Source organism: Rhododendron vialii, chromosome 7a (genome assembly GCF_030253575.1).
Source record: "Rhododendron vialii isolate Sample 1 chromosome 7a, ASM3025357v1".
NCBI lineage: Eukaryota > Viridiplantae > Streptophyta > Magnoliopsida > Ericales > Ericaceae > Rhododendron > Rhododendron vialii.
In genome coordinates this window covers 28,172,320-28,185,318 of record NC_080563.1, presented here as the reverse complement: position 1 = coordinate 28,185,318, position 12,999 = coordinate 28,172,320, and the positions used below count along the sequence as shown (strand labels likewise).

The window sequence follows — 12,999 nt, the reverse complement described above, 5'->3', positions numbered from 1 at the left end:
CTTCATATTCTACTTCTCTCTATGAGTCTTCATTACTCATGAGCTTCGTCGGCCTATCGTACTCTACTACTTGTCCTGTAAATTCAAACAAAGAAGCGAAAAAAAGAGAGTACAAATCTTCATGTGACGTCTCTCTTTTTGATAACATTGTTCACATGGTCAGAATATGAAGGCTCACTTACCATCACTAATGGAAAGAACCATAGTGGAGTCCATCACACTGGGTATTCTATGAGCCCCACAATGATTACAGTGCAAACTGCAAATTCCGTTCTCATTATTTTTTGGATTACAAAATCTATTGCATTATCAATAGAGGCAGTGGCTTCGTCAAGTACTAGTTAATAGTAAAAATACCATCTTCAGGTACCATAGTGAAATACCACAGTAAAAAATTTAGTTATTTAAGACCCCTTGGGAGATGGTTAGTGTAGTACCATAATGAAATACCTGCGTCAATGAAGAGAAATTTGTTGAAGTGACCACAAAGCTGTTACATGAACTCAGTCAAGTGCGGTGAGTTAGATTCATTTACTTTGCATCTTAAGGACATGGGGACATGTCAAAATATTCATAATCTAAGAACCACAGAAACTTAAAGAAGGATAAGTGTCCATGTTCGACACGTTTCAGTGTTGAACACTGAAACTTCTCGGTCACTCTCTGATACTTGTCTGATACTCTTTTTTATAATATAGTACCAATCTTGTTTATGCCTTGGAGCATTTCATGCATAATTGTAGACTTCTATTACTAAAAAGCCTTTCTAGGTTAATGTCTAAATAAGTATGCCGGACACCAATCTCATAATATAATCTGAGCGTTGAATGTCCATGGTATTTCCCATATTTTGAAGAGTCCATGCAACATAAGTGCACAAAAGAAATGTCAAGGGGGCAGAGTTTAGTGAATCCTTCATAGAATTGAGAGTAAGAAATGCATAATAGACATCCATTCCATGAGGATTTCCTTGACTGTCAAATTTCAAAATTTATTCAGTCATGCCTGCCTTATTAACTATCTTAGGCTCTTAGCACTATTAGTGGCTATAACAAGTTCTCAAAGACTGACCAAGCGCAATCTTAGAACCATTAACTACGGCAGAACATGTACATCAATAGAACAACATTCTGACAATGGATGATGGAGCATTATATTAGAGAATTAGTTGTGCATCAACATAACTAGAAATCAAGAGTAGTGCATCCACATACCTGTAATCAACTAGGACACAGTCCTGCATAGAGAGCTGGAATGCCTCCTCGCTCCACTATCTTGACAAAAGTCACCAATGCACTTAATTTGTTTGCTTTACTTGGTAATTGAAGCTGCCTCCGGAGAACTTCAAATGGATAGGTACTAGCCCCAGCACAAGCACCAGAAATAGCCCCATGTAGCAAGGTTCTGATAGGTCCCAACTCCAACTAGTCTAGAGCACTCGGTTCCTGCCCTGTTCCTTCATGTACTGAATCTTTTTCCTTCCCTTAGATGAATGCAGATAAGCTGATTTCAATATATCATACACCCTGTAAAAAACTGCACCTAAAGGAGTCACACTCATAATAGTGGGCAATAAGCCCTTGTAAAGAGAGAAGAACCCTTCAGTCAGGATAACATTGTGGAAATTGGAAAGCACCCACCACACCACCCAAAGCTTCCCCACCAGGAAACGGCGCCCATAGAGGGATAGGGGGTTAGATGTGAGATTACTATGTAATTTTTATAAGACTAGCATGTTTTCTGTGCTGCAACAAAATGTATTTTATCTCTCTCATCCATGTTTCATTCTTATTGTGAGTTATAACCAATACTATGACATGATATTAATTTCAGGTTCTTTAAAGTTAACTCCTATGGATAAGAGCTGGATTCATATAAGGAATAGGCTAGACCCTACCTATATACAAGGAGTGGAAAACTTTATAGAATTTGCTTATGATAAAAAGCATCCAGATTCAAAGATATATTGTCCTTGCAAGAAATGTGTGAACCTTATATTTGGGACAAGAAGTGGCGTGAAAGAACATCTAATTATAAATGGATTCAACACTAACTATACGAGATGGACAATTCACGGAGAGTCTTTAGCTTCATCTAGTAGAAATGAATCGGATGCAAATCAAACCTCTTATTTTCAAGATGATATGATTGGTATGGTGCATGATGCATTTGGAGTTCCAAGGCAAGATGGTGGGATTAGAGACAATGAAGGACTTGAAAGTATGGGGTTAGGGCCTGATAAGGAGACAAAGAAATTTTTTAAGCTGCTTGAAGATGCACAACGTGAGTTGTACCCCAATTGTAAGACATTTACAGCTCTCTCTTTTACAACTCATTTGTTGCACATAAAAGTGCTTGGCGGTTGGACTGATACCTCATATGATATGCTAGTTGAGTTATTGAGAAAAGCGTTTCCAGTTCGTGAAACGTTGCCGAAGTCGTTTGCTGAAGCAAAGAAGTTTAATGAGGCCTTAGGCTTTAGTTACGAAAAAATTGATGCATGCCCCAAGGATTGTATGTTGTTTTGGAAAGATAAAAAGGGGCTGCGCAATTGTGAAAAATGTGGAACATCACGATATAAAGAATCTACTGTCTTTTCAGATGATGGAACAGCCAAACTGACACAAATTCCTGCAAAACAAGTAAGGCATTTTCCTTTAAAGCCAGCGCTTCAAAAGCTTTTCATGTCAGAGGAAACATCAAAACATATGAGATGGCATGCAGAGGGACGGACCAATGATGGTAAATGGAGGCACCCTGCTGATACACCTGCTTGGAAAACATTCGACGAAAAACACCCTGAATTTGCTAAAGACATTTGAAATGTGAGATTAGGATTAGCAGCTGATGGTTTTAACCCGTTTAGAACAATGAGCATTACTCATAGCACCTGGCCAGTCGTGTTGATGCCGTATAACTTGCCTCCATGGTTGTGCATGAAACAACCATTTTTCATTCTAGCTTTGCTCATTGATGGTCCTCATGGTCCTGGAAATGATATTGATGTTTACTTGCAGCCTTTGATTGAGGAGTTAAAAGAGTTGTGGACTGAAGGTGTGCTTACTTTTGATGCATCAACCCAACAAATGTTTCGTATGCGAGCGACAATATTAATGGGAACTATAAATGATTTTCCAGCATTAGCGATGCTATCTGGTTGGAGCACAAAAGGAGCACTAGCTTGTCCTTCTTGCAATGTGGAAACCCAATCTCTATGGTTGAAGAACTTTAGGAAGTATTGCTATATGGGCCATAGACGCTTCTTGGATCAAGGACATAACTTTCGGAAAGAAGCCATATCTTTTGATGGAACTATTGAAACTAGACCAAGGCCACTTTACTTTTCAGGTGCTGATATTTTTAAACAAGTTCAATTCATTCAAAATAATTTTGGGAAGGGTGAAGAAAGGGGGAGAACAGCACCTAAAAAGAGACGAGTACATGCTAATGATGGAATAAGTGCCAACACTATGGAGCAAGGAGTAGAACATAATTGGAAAAAGAGAAGTATATTTTTTGACTTAGAGTATTGGGTGGATATTTTGATTCGCCACAATATTGACCTGATGCATACCGAGAAGAATGTCTTGGAAAATATACTTGGGACACTACTCAATATTTTGGGGAAAACAAAGGACAATCTAAAAGCTCGACAAGACCTAAAGGTCATGCGTATACGCACGGCACTCCATCCTCAACAACGGCCTGGTGGGAAAGTCTTTCTACCTCCTGCTTCTTTCACAATGAGTAAAGAACAAAAACATATATTTTGTAAAGTGTTGAAAAATGTTAAAGTCCCTGACGGCTACTCCTCCAATATTTCACGCCGTGTAAACCTCAAAGACACAACTATTTCAGGGTTGAAGAGCCATGATTGTCATATTCTTATGCAACAACTATTGCCATTGGCTGCGAGGAGGGCATTGCCTAGACATGTTTGTGAAGCCATAATTGAGTTGAGCACTTTTTATAGACGGTTATGCTCCAAAGTAATGGATCCAAATGACTTTGAGGATCTTAAAAAGCAAATTGCATTGACTCTATGCCGTCTCGAAAAGATTTTTCCACCTTCTTTTTTTGATATAATGGAGCATTTACCCATTCATTTAGCGGAACAAGCAAGTGTCGCTGGACCAGTATATTATCGATGGATGTACCCCGTTGAGAGGTATGTATATACTACTAGACTACTAGTTGACATATTTATGAAAAAATGAACCATAGATATAAACTTCCAACACTAATTAAAAATTTATGTTAATCGTAGGTATTTGCTTACACTCAAGAAGTACGTGCGTAATATGAGCCATCCAGAGGGATCCATTGCAGAAGGTTATTTGACAGAACAATGCTTGACATTTTGCGCACGGTACTTGCATGATGTTGAGACAAAGTTAAGTCGACCAATACGAAACTACGATGGTGAGCATGGAGGTCGTGGTTTAGGGAAAGGAAAATTGTTTGAGCTTGATAACATTGCTTGGGTGCAGGCACATAGATATGTCCTAGCCAATTCTGATATCGTAGCCCCATTCCGAGAGTAAGAAATGGATTATACTTGTTACTATATTTCAACAATAGTACCGTAGTGCGTATGTAATGACTAGTCGTTTTAATTGCAGGAAACACATTCAAGTTCTTAGAAATGATAGTCGCCGGTTAAGTGAGCGTGATCTTATGAGGAAGCACAATGAACAATTTCCTAATTGGTTTAGAGATCACGTAAGTCTTGTCAACATTTGTAGTACTATTCCGAATATCTCTAATCACCATATTAGTAACTAAGTTTCTCTAACAATATATGCTGGGAAAATATAGGTTCAAGACTTGCTGCGAACAAAAAATGCGAACATATCCAACGAACTGAGTGTGTTAGCTTCAGCACCAGACAAATGGGCTAGAAGGTATACTGGGTACATTATAAACGGGTTTCGATTTCACACCAAGGAGCGTGAGGAGAGGAGGAAAACTCAAAACAGTGGAGTATCGTTGACCGCATACACACAAAGTTATGCAAGCTCAAGAGATAAACGCCCAGTTACAGGAGAGGTCATTTTCTATGGAGTTTTAAGGGATATCATTGAATTGAGATATTCTAATAACTTTAAGTTTGTGCTATTCAAATGCGATTGGGTGGATAATAACGTAGGAATGAGGCAAGATGAGTTCAAGTTCACACTTGTAAATTTTACGCATCTTTTGTATAGACACAATCGCACATCAGATGAACCATTCATCCTTGCATCTCTGGCGCAACAGGTTTGGTATGTTCAAGACCCCATTGACGAAGATTGGCATGTCGTTGTTAAGATGACCCCTAGAGACTCATACGACATGAATGGAAAACAATCTACAGAAGATGAAATAACTTGTCCCCAAGCTGAGCCTTATAGTGGTCAACAGTTAGATGATGCTACATATACTCTTGATAATGATGTTAACTGGGTTAGAACAGATGTGGAAGGAGAAACAGTTGATGACGACATAGATGGTGACGATTATGATAATGTTGGTGTAGAAGATAGTGATGAGGATGAGGTTGATTATAGTGATGAGGAGGAGGTTGATTATAGTGAGGAGGAGGATTGTACTGATGATGATGATGATGATGATGATGATGATGATGATTTTGAGGAAAATGATGAAGATGGAGATCATGACAAGGATGATTGATCATGACAAGGATGATTAAATTTATTTATTTTTGTATGATGCCATGTTTTCCTTGTTTTTTCACTCTTAGAAAGTGGGACCATATGTTATGTATTTTTTTGTATCCAGTACTTGTTTTTGCTTCTACCTTTTTATTCTTTAGTTTTTACGCTACTAAAGTTATTTAATTTTTGATTATGTTGTGTTGTGCTCCTAATGTCACATGCATATCTATATTTCTTTCTGAATTGCTTATAATAGTGTCTTAATCTATTGTAATAATTGTTGCAAAAGATGGCCAAGGACGGCAAAATAATTTTCAAGCCTGGGGAATTAGCCCAAGAGACGAGAAACTACTTGGAAAAAAGAAATAAGTTAATTCAAGAGAACTATGCAAAGATCGAAGCTCTGGGGTGTAAGCAATTGGCAAATCCATTTTTAAAGAAAAGTACAACTGCTGGAAAGAGAAGAAACAAGATGGATTGTGCTGTTAATGGTGACGATGATTGGCAACCAAGAGACGGTGAGGATGGGAGTAGTTCTTGCTCCGAAGATGATGAATGTTCCTTGGAAGATGAAGAATGTTCTGGGGCTCGATTGAGTAAGGTGATGCATGTTTATGTGGAATATTAAATAAGAATTGTTTTTTTTTTTGTTAATGTTTCACTATGTCCAATTAAGCAATTTTCACTTTATTGCATTCATCATATTATTCTAATTTTATTGTAGGTGGCTACTACAAGAAAGCGTGTACAATTGTCAGCTGGACCAATGAGTGCTATATTGCAGCCTTTGCGTACCATTAATCAAGACCAACATGAAAATCAGCAAGTACAGTCGCAGGTGCAAGCAAAGCGAGTGCGATGTCAAGCTGCACCCATGAGTGCTATATTGCAGCCTTTGCCTACCATTAGTCAAGACCATCATGAAAATCAGTCGGTACAATTGCAGGCGCAGCCGCAAGTGCAAGCAAAGCAAGTACGATGTCGGGCTGTACCTATGAGTACTATATTGCAGCCTTTGCCTACCATTAGTCAAGACCAGCATGGAAATGAACCACCACCAAACTATCATGACTTCCAATCCCCATCTGATGAAGGTATATAATTGTTTTATTACCTTATTTCAATTTCAAATAAACTTACTAATTGTCCTATTACTTTGATAGTAGTTTTATTATTGCTAAATTTTGTGTCCTTACAACCACCTAAATTAACTCCTTAATGATCTAATGGAAGTGCCATATAGTTTCTCTTGATTTTAATGCATGCTAGTAGAAGTCTTGCACTAGAAACAACCACAACACATATAACACATGGTGCCATGGTGCATGGGCCTTTCCAATACCAGCAGGCACATACATACATACGTTCATAGAATTCCTTCTATTAGTAAATCATTGAAGTGGCAGGTCACATAAATGAGAGAGCCATGGAGCTAGAATCACATCAACATTCTATGAGCAGTCACACTACTCCAAACTTGCACTCGCTAGAACAAAGCAATGAAGGGTTAAGAACTTCAGTTGCTCTAGCAGGTACATCCAATTTATGTACAAAAGAAAAATATATATGGATGTTCAACCTTTTATTTGCCAAGGAAATTAAATTATTCAGTTACTTGCATTTACTTGTTTATGTTCATTATTCCATATTATTCTTTACTAGATCCCAACTCGCAACAACAGAGACCCAGGGGGAGAGGCTTTGCTCGTCCGTATGTTGGGTGGGGTACAGGAGGGAAGTTAGAAGTTAAATTGAATAAAGACAATCAACCAATAGGTAACACGGCAGGTCCCTTACAAAGTCAACTTGGCATCTTAGCAAGAAACGCAACTTTGGCACCCTTAACTTTTACTGATTGGAGGGCTCCGGAGCTATATCCATACAAGGAGCGCATATGGGCAGAGGTTAAGGTATTTATTATTGGGAAAATTTCAGATTATGGGCTAATATTGCTGCTGCTATTGTTTTTTAATATATCTTCTTAGACTGAATCAGTTGAACTAATGTTGTTGCTACTATATTGTCGGTGTTTAGTTGTTGATATCCTTGTATGCAGGAAAATACAACCGCACCAGATGCTTATAAGCATAATTGTCTGATGTCCGTTGGAAAGAAATGGAAGGATTGGAAAGATGAGCTTAAAAGAACTACTTATAAATTATATGATAATGATGAAGACCGTTTGGCGAATTGTCCGAATAGGGTCGATCCTGATCAATGGAGAGTTCTTGTGCAATTTTGGGGTACTAAAACAGCCAAGGTGATGCATGTCGGTTCTTCTTATCCTTTCTAATGAATATGAACACATATACATGGATAAGTAATATTGGATTTTATTTGTTATAGAGACGTAGTAAAACCAACCTTAAAAGCAGACACGAACAGAAAATGGGACACACAAGTGGGAGGAAAGGCCATTGTCGTGTAAGGGATGAGGTAATTAACTAACTAACGTGCAAAACTAAATTTAATTCAATGCATTTATATCAAATGTGTTACTAAACACTTAGTTTTTTGTACGCTAATAAAGTTGACACAGATTAAGGATGGAGTAGTAGTAGAGCCCGATCGTATACAGGTATTCATTAAGACTCATACGAAGAAAGATGGACAACCAGTTGATGAAGCATCAGCTTTGGTCATAGTATGTATATTTACTTCATTCATTTTTGTATTTATTTAGATCCATTTTAATGGTTTGCTTCTCCTATGTCTATTTACATAATAAAATCTTTGCTTTTGTTCTTTTACTTACTATAGATAGGTTTCATTTATTTCAGCGTCGTCTAAATGAGGGAGCCTCTCAGATTCCTGAGTCTTCAGAGTCACCTGCTTTACGGGAGGAGTTATTCACTAACGTACTAAAACCAGATAGGAATGGACGTGTGCGTACCTATGGCCTGGGTCCTTGTCCGAGTCAAGTGTTTGGGACCAGATATACCCGATCTCAGGAGCAGCGTGTCAAGGATCAGTTGCGTGCGGAGTTGCATGCTGAGTTAGGGGCAGAGTTGCGTGCAGAGTTGCGTGCAGAGTTGCGACAAGAGGTGCTAAGAGACGTAAATGATGAAATCACTCAATTGAAGAACCAATATGCAACCGTGGCAGCTTATATGAAAAGTGCAGGACATCCTTTGCCTCCACCAAATGGAGCTGGAAATGGAGATGGAGATCGCACACCGTCACTAATGGAGCACAATGGACAGGTAAATTGTGGTTTCATGGTGCGTACTTTTTGAGGCAATGAGAATAGAGTTGGCCATTTTATTGATTGAAAATACACCTGCCTCTCATATTGATTGATCTGTGTTGTTGCCAAAATATATAGCTTGAGCCCAAATACGTATGCCTTGTGGTCTCTAAAAGAAGCCTATAAAATGGTTGCTCAAATACATGTTTACTTAGGTATGCATTAGACATAACAAGAACCGAATACCAAGAATACCAAAGAAACTTGCTAACTGAACCTGCTAGCGACACAACCTGCACACACAATCACATCTACACTATCACAACTTCACCCGATATGATGTGCCATGATGCAATGGAGCATGACTTCCTCCAGCACCTGAAATAATTCTGCTGTACAAGACCGCCAAACAATTGTGCAGCCAGCTATTTGCACATTTCCATCTTGACACCTTGCAATGCCATTACCTCCCTTCTTTTGATTTTCTTTTTTGACAATATTGAAGTCACCAAAGAGAAACCAAGGTTTATTATCAGTAGTGGAGGAAGAAATAGAGTTTAGTCCAGACCAGAGCTGCCCTCTTTGATCTCTTGCATTAGAACAATAGACAACCGTAGCAGTAAAGTTAATTCTGAACTGCTTATGGGACACTTTTGCAGACTTGCAGTACAACTTGCACATCCGAAACATCGTCATTCCAAAGCAGAATGATTCTACCTATTCCGTCAGCAAGAAATAGATACTTGTCAAAAGCATTTTTCAGTTTGTAAACAAATGAACATAGCATTAGCTCAACATAAATACTTGATTCATCTTATTGATGCAAATGCTTTCGCAAATGACTGATTAGCAAAATACACATTGGTCACTACAGCAAAAGATTTAAATCGTTGTAAAGCCTGAAGTATTACTTCGAAATCATACCCTATCATTCTCCGCCCATGGTAATGCTCTACATAGTGACTTGGGCATGGAATGATGCCCTTAGGGCCAGTTTGATCAAAAGGACTAGTAGTGAATGGATATCCCATTAGATATGTTATCTCAACTGACAAATGTGATCGGATTAATAATACCACACCCTGCATGGTCTTTGTATCCCACACTTTGCGAGTTTGTATATCCAATGGATGTTTAGTCCAGGGCAAAATCTTTTGAGGAACCCTAAATGCGTAGTTGCTTTGGATATGTAGTTCAATCCGATGCCCATATCCGGTCAAACAAACAGCCCTTTATTCTACTCTTGAAGAGTCGTATCGAAGTGTCATACATGCTTCCTGCTCTCTGCTTTCTTAATCAACGTGCTTAACGAAATTTTTTTATTGTTTGCTATGAATTGAACCTTGAACGACAATCTATCTTGATTCATTAGGTTGTGAACAACTACTTGAGTATCTTGTGATTAAGGACAGGTAGGCATGATTAAGCAAGTGTCATAAACTATCCCCAGTTGTGGTTGATTAATCTTAACCACAGGCTAACTATTGTTAATCAAGGTAATCAGAGTAAATTGGTGAAGCTCCTCTGTGCCTCGTGACACCACCTAAATGGCTAACATGTTTAGATGACCATTAGCTATGGGTGTTTATGAGTTAGGTTAGATAGAGATTTATGTAGATGCCCATTAGCTATGGTTTGTCTTTAGAAGAGATTTTCTTTTTGAGCTTATATTAAATAGGTTGTGAACAACCAGAGACTTGGGATAAGAAAAAAACAAATGATTAAGTTATTCTAACCTTGCCCGCTGAGTTGAAACCGCCAAGAAACTCAACCAGCCCGCTGGTTTTGAAAGTTGGTGAATTGGCTGCAGGTTAAAAATTTGCAAACCTTCCAAAGACGGGTTGGTTGCAAAATACACATTAAACCCACCCAACCCGACCCATGCATATGCTTGTACTGTTATATCGACCTAGGTTCTAATCCAATAATTGGTGCATCGTTTGGAGTTTCCAATGCGAGTTACACCTAAAACACTACAGGGTACCGGTGCTGTCTGCCACCACCAGAAAGGAACATTTTTGAAATCCCCCATGACTGTTTTCTGAACCTCCACCATTTCGTAAACTCAACGTACTATTTTTCACGTAATTCTAGTTTGCTCAGCTCCCAAACTGCAGAGAGACTTGAAAGGGCTTCCATAACCAAAAACTGGATCACCATTTTGAACTTTCTACAGGTTTTTATGATGAAAAGATCAGAAGGTAGTTAACTTGTCCATGCAGATAATCAAATATGCTATGTTCAGTTTTTGGGCAGTTTTTTTTTGCAGTTTCTTGAAGTGCATGGTATTGAACTGAGCAGTATTTGACCACTTTTATAGCATTTGAAGTGCTGACTTTTTTTCCAGTTGTTGCATGTTGAATATTAGTGCAAGTGTTGTCTTTTTCTTTTCCATTTCTTGCAGTTTGAATCTCAGTCATTGTTAGGCTTGGTAATGTGGATTTATTGTTGTTTTAATGCTGTTTTTAGTCCAGATTTAAGTCCAGTTGTAGTGCAATGGATAGTTGGAGTTGCATTTCTTTGTTTTTGGTTTATAAGATTACTGGGTTTTGAATTGATATGTGCTTACTTGTTTTTGTTTTCAATCAAACTTGTATCAATTGTTAAGTGCAAAGAAACAGTAGGTTTAGAAATTTATTGAGGAAAGATTTGTGGACATAAAATGTGTTGGCTGATCGGAAGGCATGGCCTTTATTGAGGAAAGATTTGTGGAGGAGCTACTTCAGCCATTAGGTGCGACTATGAAATAGGATTTGGTGTGCGTTCTCTTGGGGGATGTGTACATGTAGCAATTCTGAGGTTTGAAAGTGTATTCTTGATGTTCCATCTTGCGAGTGTTTGACTTTGACATCTATTTGCCGGCATTCTTATCCCTCTTTGTTATCTTTAATAGGAGAACATAGCTATTGTGACCTCTATGGAATATGAATTGAATTTCATTCCGTTTCATTCTTATCGGGTTATTATTTTTGGTCCGCTAGGTCTGCTTTGGCTTATAAACCCAGTGCATGAGGTTTTAACTTGTTGCCCAGCTGCAATGCAAGGCAATGCTATTGTGTGTTGTAATTTTCATGTGTACCAATGCGTGTTAATTGTAATGTTTATATACTAGCTAGTGTTCATTGTTCATAAAGGTGTTCAGATGCATCTAAATGCAACAAATGAGTTCCTGGAACACTATGTTTCAATATTAGCATTTTGCTTTAAGGATTTTGACCTTCAATTTTATATCATCATGTTGACAGTCCTAGATTTGGATTTACTGATATCTTGTCCTTTTAAAATTTGGCATGCTTCTCAGCAAAGATAAGAGAAAAGCTAGCGAATAATGTCATTCCCTTTTTTCTTTTGTCCTTCCTCTGGTTGGGTGTGGCGCAGTTTGCTGGGTGCAGTGTCTAGAAGCCCTATGCGCTTTGATCAGGAGCACTACTACAAATAAGTTAAACTAGGATATGTTTGATGCCCTATGTGCTTTATCTTTAAACTAGGATATGTTTGATGCTTGTATCCTTTTTCTTGCATTTAGTTTCTTGCACTTACTGATTGTATAGATACCCACACACCTCTGTATAAACGTGTAATTGTTTCTTGTATTTGCAGGTTGATAGGACATAGACGGACATGGAAGACATGCAATAGGAATGACGGGAAATCTTCTTGATTATGAAAACTGCTTATGTTTTGGAGTTCACGACCAAAAGCATATTTTGGGTATTTGTGTTGCTTTGGTTAGTATGATCTTTTGTTTTTGGAGATACACATGCAATTGAAACTTATATTTTGACGCTTTGGGTTTGATTTTCACATTGGTATTCAAAGCCTAGCATTGTTATTTTTTGTTGCTTTGAGAAATGTCTTTACGATGTCCAATTTGCTTATATACGGAACTTGCATTTTGGTTTCGGTAGTGGAACTTCAAATTGTTTTGGATAGTTACAATTCAATATGCAGGAAATGTGTTATCAAAAATGGTACTAGGTTAGGATAGTTTGTTAATGAAAAAATTGTGTATTAAAAATGAAAATTGGCAAAAAAAAAAAAAAAACTTGTACCGGCGTTTTACAAATGCCAGTAAAAGCAAAGAAAAGAAAAGACCAAGATATAAAAATGGCATTTTGAAAATGCCGGTAAAAGTTATAAAAAAATACGGCATTT

At 38.0% G+C, this 12,999-nt stretch overlaps 2 protein-coding genes across 2 annotated transcripts; both read left to right on the top strand.

The window, feature by feature from the left end:
* Positions 1 to 2,870: 2,870 nt before the first annotated feature.
* On the top strand, positions 2,871 to 5,673 carry LOC131332858 (uncharacterized). The gene is made up of 4 exons (XM_058367168.1): positions 2,871 to 4,168; positions 4,268 to 4,540; positions 4,623 to 4,722; positions 4,819 to 5,673. Exons 1-4 carry the CDS (start codon positions 2,871 to 2,873, stop codon positions 5,671 to 5,673), a joined length of 2,526 nt encoding a protein of 841 aa, XP_058223151.1.
* Positions 5,674 to 5,946: 273 nt separating this feature from the next.
* On the top strand, positions 5,947 to 12,732 carry LOC131332857 (uncharacterized). Its single transcript, XM_058367167.1, has 9 exons — positions 5,947 to 6,258; positions 6,382 to 6,751; positions 7,064 to 7,189; positions 7,269 to 7,567; positions 7,714 to 7,917; positions 8,004 to 8,093; positions 8,188 to 8,301; positions 8,438 to 8,860; positions 12,445 to 12,732. The coding sequence occupies exons 1-9, from the start codon at positions 5,947 to 5,949 to the stop codon at positions 12,457 to 12,459; spliced, it is 1,953 nt and encodes a 650-aa protein (XP_058223150.1). The 3' UTR covers positions 12,460 to 12,732.
* The last annotated feature ends 267 nt before the right edge of the window (positions 12,733 to 12,999 follow it).

Coding starts and splice junctions, on each gene's coding strand:
- LOC131332858 (XM_058367168.1), top strand. CDS start 2,871: ATGAGCATTACTCATAGCACCTGGCCAGTCGTGTTGATGCCGTATAAC. Junction 4,169..4,267: donor TGGATGTACCCCGTTGAGAG/GTATGTATATAC, acceptor TGTTAATCGTAG/GTATTTGCTTACACTCAAGA. Junction 4,723..4,818: donor CTAATTGGTTTAGAGATCAC/GTAAGTCTTGTC, acceptor GGGAAAATATAG/GTTCAAGACTTGCTGCGAAC.
- LOC131332857 (XM_058367167.1), top strand. CDS start 5,947: ATGGCCAAGGACGGCAAAATAATTTTCAAGCCTGGGGAATTAGCCCAA. Junction 6,259..6,381: donor CTGGGGCTCGATTGAGTAAG/GTGATGCATGTT, acceptor ATTTTATTGTAG/GTGGCTACTACAAGAAAGCG. Junction 6,752..7,063: donor CCAATCCCCATCTGATGAAG/GTATATAATTGT, acceptor TTGAAGTGGCAG/GTCACATAAATGAGAGAGCC.